General features: G+C 38.4%; 1 protein-coding gene across 1 annotated transcript in view; it reads left to right on the forward strand.

Moving 5' to 3' along the window:
• Positions 1 to 537: 537 nt before the first annotated feature.
• Positions 538 to 18985, forward strand: part of LOC111512607 (probable multidrug resistance-associated protein lethal(2)03659) — a 35837-nt gene continuing 17389 nt past the window's right edge. The window contains exons 1-4 of the mRNA XM_074170863.1: positions 538 to 1114; positions 5283 to 5513; positions 11070 to 11500; positions 13412 to 13568. Coding sequence (XP_074026964.1) covers positions 1038 to 1114; positions 5283 to 5513; positions 11070 to 11500; positions 13412 to 13568 — 896 coding nt within the window. The 5' untranslated portion in view covers positions 538 to 1037. The remainder of the gene's footprint in view (positions 1115 to 5282; positions 5514 to 11069; positions 11501 to 13411; positions 13569 to 18985) is intronic.

The raw sequence follows: 18985 nt of genomic DNA on the forward strand, positions 1-18985 counted from the left end.
TCAATAATTTTTCTGAAGAAAGGTTGGTTGGGCCACACGATCAATTTGGATTATTGAATTGTATCTCTGGTGGTGATACAAACCAATATAATGAACAAATTGAACTGCGGAAGCTGTCACAAATGCTATGTTGGTCAAACCGGACGATACATTAAAACACAAGTTTTAGAACACATGAGAGACTCTAAGAAACCCCACACCCCTCGTTGAACATAAAAAAGAATATGGACACATTTTTTATTTTAATCATTCAACTATTCTAGATGTTCAACCATATTTATCCAAAATACTTTTAAGTGAAATGTTACATATCCTCAAATGCGATAGTGGTAACAATAGAAGATATGTTGATGGCCTCAATACTGCATATTTCAATTCAATAAGTAAAATACCTAAATATTTACTTTTTTTCATTCTTTTTCCATTTGTCATTAATAAAAAAACAGACACCACCTCATCACAGATAAAGCCATTCGTTTGTTTCATGTCGTTTTGTGTCGGTGTTGTCTCGGAAGTTTGTCTGTTGCAATGTTTTTTATTTTTTGATATGTATCTAAAATGTCTAATAGTTTTTAAAATAGTAATATTATAAACAGAAGAAACTACTTTTCGGTGGATAATTTAATTAAGAACTCATTATTACTTGTAGAATTGAAACGATAATAGTCATATAAGTTTCATGAAAATTCATTGTTACAAGGCCCTGAAGAAAAATTCAATTGTGAAAAGTGGGTTTTGGTGGGTATTCATTATTCAAATGACCACGTTTTAAAAAACAATTATCAATTAACTGCGAGAAGTTTTCACTAGCTTTATCATGGTATGCAGATAAGCCACCACTAATGAACGAAATACAGTATTCATTCCGAATTATTGTAACCACGTATAAGTGAAGTTGAAAAAAATCATAATTATCCTTTTACAAGTTGTCATATTTCATAATGTTCTAATGTAATTAGGCACGGAAATCAAACATTGCAGTTTATGAAAATGAATCATTCGGTGACGTATAACTAGTATTGTTGTGGCTAAGAAAAATGGATCACTGTGAGAACGAGGAAAGGAAAAAAAATCCTAGAGAAACGGCAAACATTTTTTCCTTGGTTACTTTTTCGTGAGTATTCAAATAATTTTCATTTCAAATTTTGTGATATAAGATGTCTGTCACACTGTGATTGTTAACTTCCACCCTTACAAAATTGATTTTTCGAACTTATCCTGAAGGAGAGAATATTTTTCATCAAGGATATCTCACGGTATGTCATGGATCTGAAAAGACAACCCAAAAAACCACTTTGTCACATCGTATGTCAGCGTAATTTCCCCTTATTTCATTTTGTGATCAGAAAAAATAAATAGTAATAATAATAATGAGAGCAGGAATTGGAGCATTTCTCTTTAGGGTAGCTGCCCAAGCAGCTGATGAACTCGGTTTTGTTTTTCAGACACTGAACGAGGTGACCACAACTCTGTCACCGAGTTGGAACTCGTTCAGTTGAAAGCTCAGATAAAAGCCGCACAGATCACCTCACTTCTGCGGATAAGGATAAGATAAGGATAAGCCAATGTATGGGGTCTTCTTCAAGAACATTGGAGATCTTGGCTCATAAAAGCGCCTGACGTTTGCTTTTCTCAGGTCGAGTGGACTGAAGTCGGAAACTGAGGGGTTCATCATGGCTTGCCAGGATGTCTTCAAAACCTTAGTCTACCGCAGTCGTGTGATGGGTATAGAGGTTCCTGACACATGCTGTCAGCATGTTCATCATATGCAGTCTCGTCGTGTATCCATCGATATAACGCGGCCCTGAGAGTGCTATATTACCATCTACGGCACTCTTACGGTATTGACGAGACACCGGTATTGCCCTACGCTCCGGGGGATATTGAATCCGTTGTGGGGAACAAGAAGTGCCGAATTCATTAGAACTATTCGTTCCTCACCTTCAGGCCCATACAAGCTAATAAGCCTGATGTAGTCCTTCTCGACCATCAGAGCAAAACGATATTTGTCGTGGAGTTTTCAGCTCCTGGCGAGACGTATATCGTCAGCAAAGTGGAGGGAAAACGGATGTCATAATGTTTGTTCTGATTATTGGGGTCCTTGGTGGAATGATGCCCTCTCTTCTCTCGATAGATGCAGAAGGCTGTCATTCTTGACTCACTGCGCTTACTCAGGACACATGATTCTCGGACCCAATGATCATTTACCCCACGGTGTGGGGTGTGATCGTTGGTTGATAATGTTGGCGCGCCCTCCCGAATGTATCGGGGTTTCGGGATATAGAGCCTAATCAGGTTAAAAAAATATGCTTGCTCTCTCGATCTCACTCTACTCCTTTGGAGTGGTTATAATATTCCTCACAACTCGGAGACTATGGACTTTTGAGAGTCTACGTGACAGATTGGTACCAGTCGTCAAGAGTTCGGATTTTTTTTACATGTTCTGCAATTATGAGGAAGCAGAAATGGAAACATCCTTTTTTAAGGCAGTTGCTCGAGTGGCCGTTGAACTTGATTTAGTTTTTACCAACCTTTTTAGGGAATTTTCGCTTTTCATTATCTAAAAAAACAAAATTATAATGGAGAATTTCATAAAAATGGAGAAGGGGTGAACTTTTGATTTCATTTGCTACGGTGATTTGAAGTATTCTTCACAAATATAATGTTCCTTTTACGAGTAACTTGTCGTGTTTGAAGCTACTGTCTTACAAAAGAATACCTATATTAACGTTTTGGAGACTGAAATCTGACTTTATTTTCAGAATTCGAAAAGATGCAATGATGCTTGCAGTTTTTCTTTGATTCGCTTCATTTTCAAACGTCCTCGACAGAGGTTAAAACTTGATTTCCTCAAAAAATTTACAGAACGAGGTGATCCCAGCTTTATCACCCAGTTGAAACCCAGTTCAGAAATAGGCCAACATCAAATCCGCAGAGATCATTTCACTTATGAGGCTACACAGAGATAGACGGATGTATGGGGTCTTCTTCAACATCATTGAAGATCTCGGTTTATTAAAGACTCTAACCTTTGCTTTTCTCAGTAAGTGTAGCATAACGTTGGAAACTGGGAAGTTCATCATGGCCTTCCAGGATCATAATTTCAATTCTTTAATCTGCCGCACTTGCGTGATGGATAATATAGGTTCTGTCACCAAGGGCAAGGCCTGCCACGAGGCGCTTGAAACCTCACTGTACTTGCTCTCGGCATATTCATCGATAACGAAGTATTACCAGTTACATTATCATCCTTGACACTCCTACCGGTATCAACGAGGAATCTGTGGTGCTTCACGCTCCGAGGGATATTCAATTCGTTGTGAGGATATAAAGTAAGGTATTCTTTGGGACTATCGATCGTCTATCCTCAGGCTCATATAAGTTGATGAGCTTGATATTTTTTTCGACCATCGGGGTGGGATGATCTGTATCTGTAGAGTAGGGAGGGTGAGTGTAAGCCCACAGCACTTGGGCCACATGTGACCCATTGTACATCTTCTCGAGGAGTTGTCCTCCTAGATCATCGTCCATCCTGTCCTTTCCAGGAAGGTGGACAGGTCTCTGGGAGACATCTCCTTTATATCGGCACGTGTAGGTCAAGACTCGCCGAACACACACTCTCTTATTGACGATAACTCCGGACATTCGCATAGGACATGCCTGACAGTTTCATCTTCCTGTTTACTCATCCTGCATAGAGGTGTGTCCTCTAGACCCATATTATGAAGGTGTTTCCTTAGTTGACAGTGGCCAGTCAGAAATCCTACTGTTAAGCGTAGATTTTTCCTGGTCATCGTCAGATATTTCTTCGGCACCAGCTTCCCAGGATCGCCAAGTTGATCCTGGTAAGATTGGATCCTTTGATTCCATCCCATCTCTTTGGGGATTGAGCATGAGTGTAACATTTGGCTGGTTCCGCAATCAGGCTGTGGCAACTCCACTTCGACGTGGAGTTTTAAGCTCCGGGTGAGACGAATATAACCAGGAACATTTTCTCTTCGAACTCCTCAGACTTTGTTACGATGGTTGCTCTGATCATTGTAGTCCTTGGTGGAATGTTCACTTACTTTTTCTCGAATCACAAGATCATGCCGACTTGCCGTACTAAGGTAGATATCTGGCCGGAATATCCTTGCCAGGCTTGCCATTCTTGGCTCCATGCGTTTTCTTAGGACACATGATCTCTTACCTTACGGTGTGGGGAATGATCATTGGTTGATGATGCTGGCGCGCTCTCTGAATATGTAGAGGCTCCAGAAATAGGGCTCGACCAGCAACCTTAGAAAATAATAATGATAATCGTTATATCCGGGATGTAGAGAGAACAAATGAAATCATTCAGATTATTATTTACTTATGAATTAGAAATAAATACACAATTAAAACAATGAGATAATTTTGAATCGAGGAATATTCATTTAATTAATATTTTTGATTGAAACCAGTTTTAAATCACGCTTGAACTTCATCAGTGTCGAATTAGAGTTTACTTCGATAAGTTATTTATTGTGAATGCTCAAGACCAAGTGGTACCAAGATTCGACACAAATATCGAACTTATAAAAAATCGCTGTTTCGAAGGATTATGATGAAGTTTTATAACCAATACCGACTTATTTATGTTTAGTTTTCAAACATTGAGTATAAAGACGCTTGAAGCAGCTATTGTACAGCGACGAAACACTTGTAGCGACTTTGTAAACTGTCCAGTGAAAATCTCACAATGCAGTATTAATTGAATATTTTGACCGTTGCCTCATCGCTTCCGATGTCTTTCGCAGTGGTAGACGAAATGTCAGGCATAAAAATCTGATGACTACGGCCAATAAACCCGAAAAATAGCTTCGAAACAATTATCTCCAGCTGTAAAAGTTTACACTCTTAGCATCTTCTTTCGCAGAGCTGTTGAAAATATATAAGCCCTTTGTTGAGGAAACTCATCGGACTATCACTCATTAATATTATCATAACTTTCACACATGATGTCCTGCTACCCTCAATACTCAAGTTTTAAACACAAACTTTTATTTTTGGTAGCCATTTTTTAAACGATAATTTCGATTCGAAATTGATCATATTGATATTTCTGAAAGTTTCGGCAATTTGAGGATCAGCAGGAAAATTACTGTTTTTTATCACGGCCCTGATGATCGTTAATTCTTGATACTCCATCATTTGCATGAATAAAGTACCAAATATCGAAACTGTGTTGATATCCCAACACTCTACAATCATACATTCTCTTCCTGTCAGTTCAAAACTATCTTAATAAATTATTTCAGATACATAATACCTCTCCTGAAGAAAGCGTTTAAAAATGATCTTCAACAGGAAGATTTATACGAAGTTATTCACAGTTGTAACTCAAAAAGATGTGGGGAAAAACTTGAAAAGCTATGGATAAAGACCGGAAAACGAATAAATTCATCCATTGTTGCATTGTTATGGAGAAGATTTGGTTGGAGATATTTATGGATGTGTTCCATAAACGTGGTTTATAAAACATCTCGAAGGTGAACAATCAAGGTCTTATACATTAGTTAAGGTTTTCGCGTCCGAGATTTTCAGTTATTTTCATTCGGGTTTGAAGGTTGTCGTAGTTTGGAACTGCATCCTAATGTTTCGCCAGCACGAGTCTATTCTCGTGCTATTCAGAGGTCTATTCATCTTGATGATTCTGGTTCGTCGGTTGTATTTATGTTAACTCAGGGAGTTTGCCTCTCTTGTTGATGTGTTGCTATTGGCCGAAGTGTTATTACCTATTAATGACGTATCTACCAATAAAAACCCGCCGTATCTGGCTGGCTTCTTCAGAGGTTTATTCACCTTGATGATACACCGACGACTGGTGATTTATAGTTCGTAGGTTGTATTTATGTTGTAGTTCTTCTCTCTTGTTGATGTGTTGCTATTAGCCAAAGTGTTATTACCTATTGATAACGTATCTATTCACGCCGTACCTGTTAACAGGTTGTTTTTGGTTACGGTATTAATCTGTTAAAATCTGTTTAAAATATGTTTTTCCGTTAACCAACTGTCGCACCCCTACGAACGACAACCCTCAGAAGTCGAAACTTGTGCGAGCTAAGGATTAACGAGGTCTTACCTTTTAACGTGTGATTCCTAACACGGGTTGGACGATAGCAAGTGGAGATCGATCGTTCAGACTAGGGCTTGAACCACCGACCAACACGGCAGTCAATTCGAGTGAGTGAACAAATCACCCAAGCCGAACCGCTTGGCTACCGACCGACCAGGTATTAATACCTGATTGAATGACCTGTTGTCTCTAAGAGCCGTAACATAGCATTGCGCTGTTGCCACTTCAACATCTTCAAGTATGGGATTACACATCCGGTTAAATGTTACCGCCTACTCTTTTCTGTTTTAGTTTTCCGTATGTTTATGGATTTCTATGACTCCCCGTACAAGCCGACAGTGGTATGTCTGATCGGGGGCAAATAGTTTCACATCTTCAAACAGTATCATGTGATCTCCCTCACTAAGCGCGTGTTTCGCTACTGCCGATTTGTCTATTTGAACTAATCTACAGTTTCTCCAATGTTTATTCAGCCTTGTATCCACGATCTTTTGGTGGTACCGATACAAACTTTTTCGCAGGTATCAAAATACCTAGCATCGCTCCTCCAGCCTCATATTCGAAAAACAACTTAGTACGTCAAGGATTCGACATACTTTGTGGAAAAAATTGGGAATATAACCTTGGAGCCAAGTGATATTCTTGACAGTTTCGACGTTGTGTCCTTGTTCACGCTGAATAGCTCTTTGATAGAGATAGTCAACCTGATTCCTTGTGATATTGTCGGACTCTTCAAGACCTGCCTCACGGGCAAGTTACTTCCAATGTAAAGAAAATTTCTATGATCAATCATAAGGCGTAGCAATGGGAAGTCCACTCAGACCGGTGATAGGCAATCAACGTTTTCGATTTCGAAGCAACCATTTGGCTACGATACGTGAATGACACCTTCGTCATCTGGAGACATGGCAGATGGCAGATTTCTAGACCACATAAACATAAATGCTCAACACCCTAGTATCAAGTTCACCATGGAGATTGAACGGGAACAACGGGTTGCTTTTGTAGATGTACTCGTTGAAAGACGTAGAATATGTGAACAGGAACAAAATTGGAGCATTTTCAATTGGCTTTGAGATAGAATGGATACAGACAGAATCGAAAAAATTTTAGGAAAGCATAAAATAAAAACAGTGTTCAAGCCTACCCGGAAAATGCCTTACATCTGGGGAAGACAAAAGAGACCCACTATCAGCTGCGAGAGTATATCGTATAACATGCACCTGCGGAAAAGTTTGTAACGGTACCACCAAAAGATTCATGGGTACAAGGCTAAACGAACATCGGAGAAACTTGTGATGTACTGTTTGGAACCTTTGGTGTAGTAATGAATATTACTGGAGTTTTTTCCCAACACCAAATCGTATTTTTACATCTCGACACGTGTTTAATAGATCTTTTTGTCTGTCCATAATATTTTGCATCGCAGTCCTTACATTCAATTTCGTAAATTCCAGACTTTTCCGAATTCTCGACTTTGTCTTTTGGACTTACCAAAAGGCTCTGCAGTGTATGACTTGTTTTAAAAACCACCTTCATACCTAGTTCCTTGAAAATCTTTCCAAAGTTCTTCGTATATTGGTGGTATGGAACTGAGATGTATTTATCTTGGTTTTTGTCTTTTCTGAAAGTCGAGATTTCGTTGATTCTTAACCTAAACTTCTTTTTCCTAATTATGTCATCTACAATACCCCTCGGGAAACCGTTAGTGGCTGCTATTTCCTGTATTGTACGTTTTTCTTTTGTGAACCTATCATGTGTTAGAGGGAAAGTCAAAAGACGATGCACCAAAAAATTCAACCCAGCACGTTTGTGCTGTCCACAGTGATGTGAACTGTCAGGAATATACCTGTACGTGCTTGTTTCTTTTCTAAATATATCGTTTTCTCCATCTTTGCTCCTCATTACCAAAACGTCAAGAAATGGTAGTTGTCCCTTATTTTCTAATTCATACGTGAATTTTATTGATGGGCATCTATTATTTAAAAAGGAAACAAAGTCCTTGATATTCGATTTTTTGGTATCGAATACCGCGAAAATATCATGCACATACCTTAGCCAAATCCTAGGAAAATATTTTAACTTTTCTTTAGTTTCTATTTCGAATCTGCTCATGAACAGGTCTGCCAGGTAGGGGGACAAGGGATTCCCCATGGCCGTTCCTTCCTGTTGTTCATTAAAAAGCAACCTTCTAACTGGAAACGATTTTGTTTCATACACAAATTGGTAAGAGAAACGAATTCATGGATTTCGTTGTTATTGAAATTATTTTTCTCTAGTAGTTCCCTGAGGTATTGCAAGGTCTATGGAATTGGGACGCTCGGAAATAATGAACTAACATCAAAAGAAACCAAAATCTCACCTTCTTGCAGAACCATGTTTTTTGTATGTTGTATGAACTCTAAAGAGTTTTTTATACTAAAACCTGGTTCCGCAATAGACAAGGTTTCAAATTCCTTAGTGAGCCACTTCGCTATTTGATAGGTAGGAGCTCCAATAGCTGACACGATGGGGCGCATTGATTTTCCCGGTTTATGGATTTTTGGGAGGCAATATAGTTTTGACACCGTTGGGTTGGAAACTTGTAACTTCCGTTTCAGTTGAGGGGTAAGTATGTTGTCGCATTTCTTTAGGACGTTTTTTACTTCTGTGACAACATACTTACCCCTCAACTGAAACGGAAGTTACAAGTTTCCAACCCAACGGTGTCAAAACTATATTGCCTCCCAAAAATCCATAAACCGGGAAAATCAATGCGCCCCATCGTGTCAGCTATTGGAGCTCCTACCTACCAAATAGCGAAATGGCTCACTAAGGAATTTGAAACCTTGTCTATTGCGGAACCAGGTTTTAGTATAAAAAACTCTTTAGAGTTCATACAACATACAAAAAACATGGTTCTGCAAGAAGGTGAGATTTTGGTTTCTTTTGATGTTAGTTCATTATTTCCTAGCGTCCCAATTCCACAGACCTTGCAATACCTCAGGGAACTACTAGAGAAAAATAATTTCAATAGCAACGAAATCGATGAATTCGTTTCTCTTACCAATTTGTGTATGAAACAAAATCGTTTCCAGGTAGAAGGTTGCTTTTATGAACAACAGGAAGGAACGGCCATGGGAAATCCTTTGTCCCCCTACCTGGCAGACCTGTTCATGAGCAGATTCGAAATGGAAACTAAAAAAAAGTCAAAATATTTTCCTAGGATTTGGCTAAGGTATGTGCATGATATTTTCGCGGTATTCGATACCAAAAAATCGAATATCGAGGACTTTGTTTCCTTTTTAAATAATAGATGCCCATCAATAAAATTCAAGTATGAATTAGAAAATAAGGGACAACTACCTTATTTTCCCTCTAACACATGATAGGTTCACAAAAGAAAAACGTGCAATACAGGAAATAGCAGCCACTAACGGTTTCCCGAGGGATATTGTAGATGACATAATTAGGAAAAAGAAGTTTAGGTTAAGAATCAACGAAATCTCGACTTTCAGAAAGGACAAAAACCAAGATAAATACATCTCAGTTCCATACCACCAATATACGAAGAACTTTGGAAAGATTTTCAAGGAACTAGGTATGAAGGTGGTTTTTAAAACAAGTCATACACTGCAGAGCCTTTTGGGAAGTCCAAAAGACAAAGTCGAGAATTCGGAAAAGTCTGGACTTTACGAAATTGAATGTAAGGACTGCGATGCAAAATATTATGGACAGACAAAAAGATCTATTGAAGTGAGATATAAGGAACACATAGCACACTTAAAATATGGAAGACCTGAAAAATCAGCAGTCGCCCATCATATTTTGCAACGAAACCATTCCATAGACTTTAGTTCTTGAAGATTAGTTAGACAAGTTAACAACAACAGGCAACTAGATGCCTATGAGAGTGTAGAAATAAGTAAACATAATAATATAATGAATAACGATAATGGACCAATACCAAATAGCATACTATATAGCTTGTTGAAATAATATTGTTGGGTTTACTGATTACTACAAAAAGACACATTGTAAATATATTTAGATAGGCAATATTGTGAAACTAATTTTATATAGCTGAAAATTGTTCTATATATAGCTGTAACATTTAAACATACATAAGGACATAAGGTACACTTGTATGGGTGGTATTACTGATTACCTACCTGTATGATGTACCTGATTAGTATAAGTAGCTTTAGTTTTGAGTAGTTTTTAGTTTTATCTTCCTCTTGAAGATGATCACTTGGTGATCGAAACACGTGTCGAGGTGTAAAAATAACGATTTGATGTTGGGAAAAAACTCCAGTGATATTCATCGAAGAAACTGTAGATTAGGTCAAATGGACAAATAGGCAGTAGCGGAACACGCGCTTACTGAAGAAGATCCCACGACACTATATGAAGATGTGAAATTAGTTGCCCCCGATCATGAATACCACAGTCGGCTTGTACGAGAATCTATAAAAATTTATAAACTTATGGAAAACCACAACAGAAAAGAGGAGGTGGTAATGCTTAACCGGTTTTGGAATCCCATACTCAAAGATGCTAAAGTGGCGCAATGCAATGTTACGGCTCACTCCGTAAGTCAGATATTGATACCTTAACCAATAACAACCCGCTAACAGATACGGCGGGTTTTTATTGGTAGATACGTCATTAACAGGTAATAACACTTCGGCCAATAGCAACACATCAACAAGAGAGGCAAATTCCCTGAGTTAACATAAATACAACCGACGAACCAGAATCATCAAGATGAATAGACCTCTGAAGAAGCTAGCCACTCGTGCTGGCAAAACTTTATGATGCAGTTCCAAACTATGACGGCCTTCAAACCCGAATGAAAATAGTAACACTGGTCAAGGTCTTGTTCAACCTGTCAAAAATGCCAATTAGTAATTTTGGGAAAATATTTTTTTTGTCGTGGGCTATATTAGAAATTAGTCATGACTAATAAAGAATTAATTCGAATTTTCAGCGTCATCCAGCCATATGCATTAACAAACTTCATTTCCTTCTTCAGTCAAGGACAAACCAAAATGACAATATACGATGCATATTATTATGGTGCTTTGGTGATTGCTGTGAATCTAGGCCATCGTTTTTATTTCAACAATTTTTTACTCTGGTTGGAGAAACTGGGGGTTGAAATAAAGGCATCATTTACTTCTTTACTATATCGAAAATCACTGAAACTCACAACTTTTTCAATATCAGAAGTTGCGAAAGGTAATATGGTGACCTTGATTACCAAAGATGTACAAATGCTGAAAGAATCTGTTTACATAGTCAGCAGCATGGCAAGTGGATTGGTGCAAGTATGCGTAATATGCTATTTGCTATTCAGAAAAATTGGACTGGCATCTTTTTATGGAATCGGAATATTGATTGCTGCAATGCCTCTACAAGGTACGTATTTTTCCATATATATGCATCACCTGACTTGGACGTGGCTTATCGGAAAAATAATAATTGAAGCAAATTCATCAAAAACAATGAAGACAAAATTTTACTGGCGGATGGATCAGGAGTTGGTGAAATGTTCTTTACGATTTTTTCATATATTCGGATACTTATTTTGCCCGGTAGTGACGATGCCCAATAGCCTGAAACAGCTGTCTACCTGTCGCTCTTGGATTGAACTTCTCAGTTAGTGGCCTTACTTAAAGACTGGCTATAAATCAAATCATCTAAAAGAATAATTCGTTCAGGCCAGCCTCGAATATAACTAAACGGAAGGTTGAATGGACTGACGCCTATCAGAAAACAACTACTCCCCTGGCCAATACCACGAAGGGCGTTGAATTATATCCAACAGGTGTCAGTGCAGGATTCTTCACTGAAGTTATTTCTGCATATGCTGTTGGCAATCATCTAAAAGAACAATTCGTTGATTTATAGCCAGTCTTCAAGTGTGCCCACTGACTATATCATCGACTTTATGTTGATGATAGACCCTACCTGGAACTGACGAGTAGCCAAACAGTCCGTAACCGTGTGTTCCAATAATTGAAAATCTACTGCGGCAGTTGTATCGCCTACTGCCTGGAAACCCCTAATTTTCCGATGCTCACTCCCCCACCAAGACGTCCTGTGGTGGTAATCACCTGAAGCCCCGCCCCCACATTTCCACTTCAGTAGCTTCCGCCGATATAAATATCTCCGAACACACATGGACACCTCAGTTCAATCTAAGGAGTAGGCAGGTAGAGGCCCTGGCGTCAAGTCACATCAAATTCTTGAAAATGGCTCTAAAATGGGCTCCAATATATCACGACAAGATTAACTTGACGCAACGGAGTAAGCCATTACGCGTTGCGTCTACTGTAAGACGACGGGGGATGAAGCGCCGGGTAGGGGGCGGTCTGAGTAATGAAACGCCATCGCCGAGAACGCGGGCAGACGCTTGAGGGCAGATGACGTTAACGGTTGTGTTAGTTTTGCGAAATTAGCTATTGCTTAGCTATCATTACTAGCTGTATTTCATCAGTTCGGACTTTCATTATCTAATATAATATAAATTGATTTGAAATCCCTGAAAAAAATAAAAAAGATCAACCGAAAATAACAATTTTATTAACCAAAAAACTGAAATTACAAAGAAATAACATACAACAACAACCAAACAAATAAAAATTGAAGTAATAATAAAAGCTGAAAAAATTCAAAAAAAATATTAGAAATATTATCAACAAAAAATGAAAAAACAAACAACGTTTCGATTGTTAGTATCCACAATCGTCTCCGGGTGATAACTGGACTTATTCCTCCGAGATCTGACTATTTATAGATCATTCGAGTGATTTCACACATCCCCTCTTCCCTCTCTCCGCTTCATTGGTTTTGGCGGGAGATGACCGTTTGGCGGGAGTTGGTCGTTTTTCGCTTGATTAGAGGTTTCCATATGTTACGTATCTCTATGCTAGCTTGACTAAATGCGTTGTTGGACAACATATACGCGGACTGATGACACTGGCGGGCCAGATTTGGCCCGTGGGCCGTAGTTTGGAGACCCCCGTTCTAGACGAAGGTTTCATATATGAACGACAAACATCTGCGAGAGTAACCCCTGTGAGGCATTTTGCATAAATATCTTTTGGATATAATTCAATATCCAGCGTAGTATTTGTATAACTCGTTGTTAAAAAGGAAAATTTACTTCAAAATTTGTATTTTCTTATACGTATGTATCTCTCCTCGATACAGTTTTCAGACACATTTTGATCCACTTTTTTCCACTGCTCAACTGTATTTTAGCGAACTGTCATCATTCGATTTCCAACCTACTTGATTATGAAATATATTCATTTTCTTTTTTAGTTTTCATTGGAAAGTGGGTTGAGAATCTGAGACTCAAGACTGGGAAAAAAACAGATGAACGACTTCAAGTGACTCAAGAAGCGCTGTCGGCAATCAAAATAATCAAAATGTATGCATGGGAAACATTTTTTGAAAAGAGAATTAATAGTGCTAGAAGGTGAGTCACTGTCAAGTCACTTGCTCATACATATATATTTTTCATGGAAAGATCAGGATATTAATATATGGAATTTTATATTGCCGCCAAATTTGCTAAAGTCCAACTCTCTCGTATAGCGAGACTAGCGACCCGCCTCGGCTCCCCACGGGTGCAATGCTGATATTAAATATAGATTCACCCACCGAAAATTCAAGGGCATGGAGAATAATCCGGTAAATCTAGACATTGGAAGGTACATAAATTCACAACAAGCTGCAAACGCGTGTAATTGTTTAAAACATAGTTGAAAATAAAATTTTGGAATTCCGAATGATTGCGATGCCTGGAAAAAAATTATTTGAGGTCAAAGGTTAAAAATCTCGAAAAAAACTGTTTTTTCGCGATTTTCAGGAATACTTTTTTTTCTTAGAGCCACCGTTTCTGAGATACGACGAGTCAAAAAGTTGTAAAAGTTGTAATCGTTATTATATGCACACGTTTCCACGCCACCTATGAGGTAGTGTACTTAGCGGGTTTTTTTTAACGTGGTTTCCCTAGTAGGCCTATTCCACATGTCTGTTGTGATTCTGTCAAATTGAAAACTTGCATAATAAAATATATCAGGAAGGGTTGGAAATTATAAAAGCGATTGAAATAAAAAAAATGTAAAAATGTATTCATCTGAGTCATTACCTTCAAATACTTCTTCTTGTCGTTCTTCTTCTTGTCGTTCTTCTTCTTGGTCTTCTTCTTCTTGATCTTCTTTTTCTTCTTGATGTTCATCCTGGGTGTAGGTAAACTGATGTATCGTATATTTCCTCGTTGGTATCAAATTAATCCTCCACTATTGGTGATTCAGCATTAAAACATGACTGGCCTTGACAATGTATACATGCCAGAGAACACAATAGTCCAACTTTTTCACAACCACATTTAGCGCTGCATCCCTTTTTACAGTTGCAAAAAATTGTGTTTAGCAGTTTTTCCGGCGCAGGTGGGAGTAAAGTCTGAATATGTTCTAATGCATTGTCGACCAACTTCCAACACCAGTCTTTTGGGTCTAGCTAATAACCAAGCCACACTTGAACTTGGTAATATACCCGGAAAAGATGTTGATGAACAGCAACTGAGGTTGGAGGAAGAAAGCTAATTGCACCTGTGTCTTATTTTTAGTGTTTTTCACGAAACATGCATATTGATACTTATCTAATCAGGTGTTTTTTTTTCGGAGCTTTATACATAGAAAGAAGAAACTGAATCCCGTCGGTGATAATTTCTTGTTGAGTCGAATTACTTTATTTGAAAACTTCAGCACATTGAACTAAATTTTGTTTTTCAAAGATTTTAAAGACTGTTGCTTTACCCATCCTGTAAAATGCAGACATCGTATCACAGCCAGTTATTGCGTGTAAAAATAGTACATGATTTTGACTCTTTGCAAAAGTAGATAAAATTTTTGACAAATGTATTTCGGTTTGACTTTGAGCTTTTCCTGGCTTTAGAAAGAAAATAGTTTTTTCAGGTGGAGTTTGAGCAGTAAGCAAATTAAATTGCTCTGTAGCTGTTTCAATAATCAGTACGTCGGCATCCTTATTAGCCTGTTTAACCAATATATTTTCGCCAATAAACTTATCCTTCAACATTGAAATGAACCGAGATTTGTTGTGAGTATTTGCAAGAAATTTTTGTTGACTGGTAGAAACTGTCATAAGTTCATCAAATAGAATATCGGAAGATGAAGATGTTGCTAAAGTTCGACGACGTTGTTCTGCAGCTTTAATATTTCTCGTGCAATCATCATAGCCATCAAATACGACCGTAATTCTGGCACGCACATGTCTACGTCTAGGTACATACTGAACGTATTCATTCCAAATTACAACTTCAGAGATGTATATACGTGGCATACTCATGCATATAATGACGATTACAACTTTTACAACTTTTTGACTCGTCGTATCTCAGAAACGGTGACTCTAATAAAAAAAAGTATTGATACTTTTTTTGTAGAGAATTTTATGATCTACAATTTTTACTTGGAATTATTTTATGATAAAACTCACCGTTTTCCTGAAAATCGTGAAAAACCATTTTTTTTCGAGATTTTTAACCTTTGACCTCGAATAAATTTTTTCCCAGGCATCGCAATCATTCGGAATCTCAAAATCTCATTTTCAACTATGTTTTGTACAATTACACCAGGTCTAATTTGACCGGGCTAGAAACAGTGATGAAAAGATAATTTTGTTGAATAGAACTGGCCGATAAATAATCGATGAAAATCCATATTGAAAAAATAATCAATACAGTTTATTGTATGATTTTCACTGGAAAAAGTAAAAATCATACAATAAACTGTACTTATTAGTTCGATAATTTTGTTTTATGGACGCGCCTTTTTACTCCGTGGCTGTCCTTCTCTATTACACATTTACGATATAAAACGAACTCACATACAAAATTTCCACCTCCGAAAATATACCGGTATGGAGAAACAGTGAAAAAGTACCTTTATTTTATGAACGTTCCTTCTTCCGTTGCGACTGGCGTCCCAGTTGCAATATCCAAAAATCCTTTCTTAGTGCACATCTACAACATAAAACAATCCCACTTACAAAAGTTCAGCCTTCGAAAATATAGCGATACGGAGAAACAGTGATGAAAAAAGTAATTTTCATATGAATATTTCAACTGGGGAAGTCCTTCCCCAGGAAGGACTCCCCAGGAAATATTCAAAAATTCTTTTTCATTGCACATTTACATTATGAAATGAATAATTTCAGCCTCCAAAAATATAGCGGTACGGAAAAACAGTGATCAAAATTGATTTTCATAAAGGCCTTTTTCCTATCCATAAGGAGGGATTCTCAGTTGAAATATTCAGAAAGTATTTTTATTGCACATCTACAACATAAAACAAACCTACATACAAAATTTCAGCCTCCAAAAATATAGCGTTAGGTAGAGAGAAAGAGTGATGAAAAGGTTATTTCAATATGTAACCCTCCAGGAAGGACTCCCCAGTTGGAATATTCAAAAATCTTTTCTTATTGCACATCAAAATCATGAAACGAATTCACATACAGAATTTCAACCTCCGAAAATATAGCGCTACGGAGAAACAGTGATGAACAGGTAATTTTTATATGTGAACGCGCCCCTTTTATCGCTAGAGGTGCTCCAGTTGGAATATTCAAAAATCGTTTCTTAATGCGCATCTAAGATCTAAGAAGCGCCTATAGATCAAATTTTAATTTCCTAGGACTCACCCGTACGGAGAAACAACAGATGAATGAGTGTTAGGTGACTTTACACATTTATAAGTATAGATATTGGTGGTCAAGGTCGGATTATAGGTCGAATATTTGAGTTGAGTGGAGTTGTTTGATAATAAACAAATTATTCATATTTTGCATTTGGTGATATAAATATTTCATGAAGTAAACTTACTGATAAGATTCATTTCAATTTTCACAATGAGAGGTTTACAAACCACACGTGTTTCGCTATAAAATTCTACTTGAAAAAGCTATTGATGATCAAAATGAATCTTATGGGTAGGTTTTTAGTGAATACTGTGTAAATTCATAGTATTTTTCACAAAGAAAAATGTTTTATTTGTCAATAGGTTAGGTTAGGTTAGGTCCAAAGTGAGTGGGCCTATTCGAGCCTCCACTTCAACCCGAAAGGGTTTATTGTGGCTCACACCTATTCACACTCGAGCAAATAAACCCAGCTTTTTAACATAGCCGATTAGTTTGTATGGTATTTCAGGTTAGATGGTAAGAGTACGGCTCTGCCGAACTCTATGAAAACCTGATTCGGTCCCCAGCGGGGCAGGCACAAAGTACATGATCTGCTTTTCCATCGTTAATGAGGTAGTCGGATTGTGAAGGTGCAAGATTCTCATCTTGATACCCGCGACAACCTTCCCATATGAGGGTTTTTGCACGTCAGCTACACCTGATGATGCCCTAGATTCAACCGTATAGGGCTTTTTGGCCTCTGGCTTTGGTGAATCAACTCTTGAGTGCAAACGTTTGCTAACCTGTTCATGGGGAGTTTGTTCCTCCGCCTGAGACAGATTATGCGTACGCCGCTCAAGAATTTGGTGCAAGGCGGTTTTATAAGGTACCCCGCTCTTGAGGAGACGACTCAGTGGTTTCCTGGCTGCACCACCAAACCTTTTTTTCAAGGTTCAGTTGTTGGATCAGGAGTTGGAGAGTTGAGAAGCTCTCACTCCTGAACTAAATTTATAGGGAGGTTAGGTGGAGTCGTAAACTCGACATCCATCTCCTCTGTAGACTCGCTCCTGAACTAAATTTACAGGAAGGTCAGTTGGAGTCGTAAACTCGACATTCATCTCCTCTGCATACTCGCTTCTGAACTAAACTTACAGGGAGGTCCGTTGTAGTTGTAAACTCGAAATCCATCTCCTCTGTAGACTCGCTCCTGAACTGAATTTACAGGGAGGTCAGTTGGAGTCGTGAACTCGACATCCATCTCCTCTGTAGACTCGCTCCAGAATTGAATTTACAGGGACGTCAGTTGGAGCCATAAACTCGGCATCCATCTCCTCTGTAGATTCGCTCCAGAATTAAATTTACAGGGAGGTCAGTTGGAGCCGTAAACTCGACATCCATCTCTTCTATGAATTCAGCGTCAGAAATAATTTTTGAGTTTACTCTGTCCATAAAAGTCCCACGAGTAGCTAGGAAAAGAAGGTCAATCACGGCAGAGCCACGCATTACCGTGACAAGGCGATGCTATGACAAGAGGGCGCCCGGTATTTTGAAGGTTCCGTAGAGGCAGCTGATAGGCTCAGTGTCATTCATCCTCTCGGTACGGATACACACACCTTAGGATTAAGCCATCGTTGGGATGCCATTCCGTTAGGAAATAACCGAACCAGAAGTGATTCTGTCATTCCCGTATCCAGTGGGGCTAGAATAAATAAGATATTGGCGGCTGACGAGTTCCATTGCATCCTATTCGAACACTTTCGTATGTTCAATAATTTCTCGAGACTATTCGTCATTCATTCGCATTCGGGTATTTTTACGTAGCAAATATTGCTACGCATATGCGTAGCAATGTGATGTCAGAATACATTGTCAGACTTGCCAGTGTCAGTACCAGTGGGATATACAAGGACCACGTCGTGACAATACTAATGAAACTCTATTCTCTGGCCGCTGACATTCCAATAATTTTCAATCTGAACTTCACCTTTCAGAGTGGGAGCCAGTGACAATTCCCTTCCACTCGAAACTTCGTAAAATGCATTAGGTATTTATATTATGAATATTCGCGTCCGTCAGCTGCGACTCCGTGGGTGGGGCGGCCAGTGGCAGCCTCCGACGCATGAAAAAAAAAAGGTTTCTGTCATTTCCTCCTATTTTAAAATTTTTCGGATTTCAGTTTATTCAATGTCT

Source organism: Leptinotarsa decemlineata, unplaced genomic scaffold (assembly GCF_025532065.1).
Source record: "Leptinotarsa decemlineata unplaced genomic scaffold, Ldec_3_MD MMD2_tig00000008_RagTag_RagTag, whole genome shotgun sequence".
Lineage (NCBI taxonomy): Eukaryota > Metazoa > Arthropoda > Insecta > Coleoptera > Chrysomelidae > Leptinotarsa > Leptinotarsa decemlineata.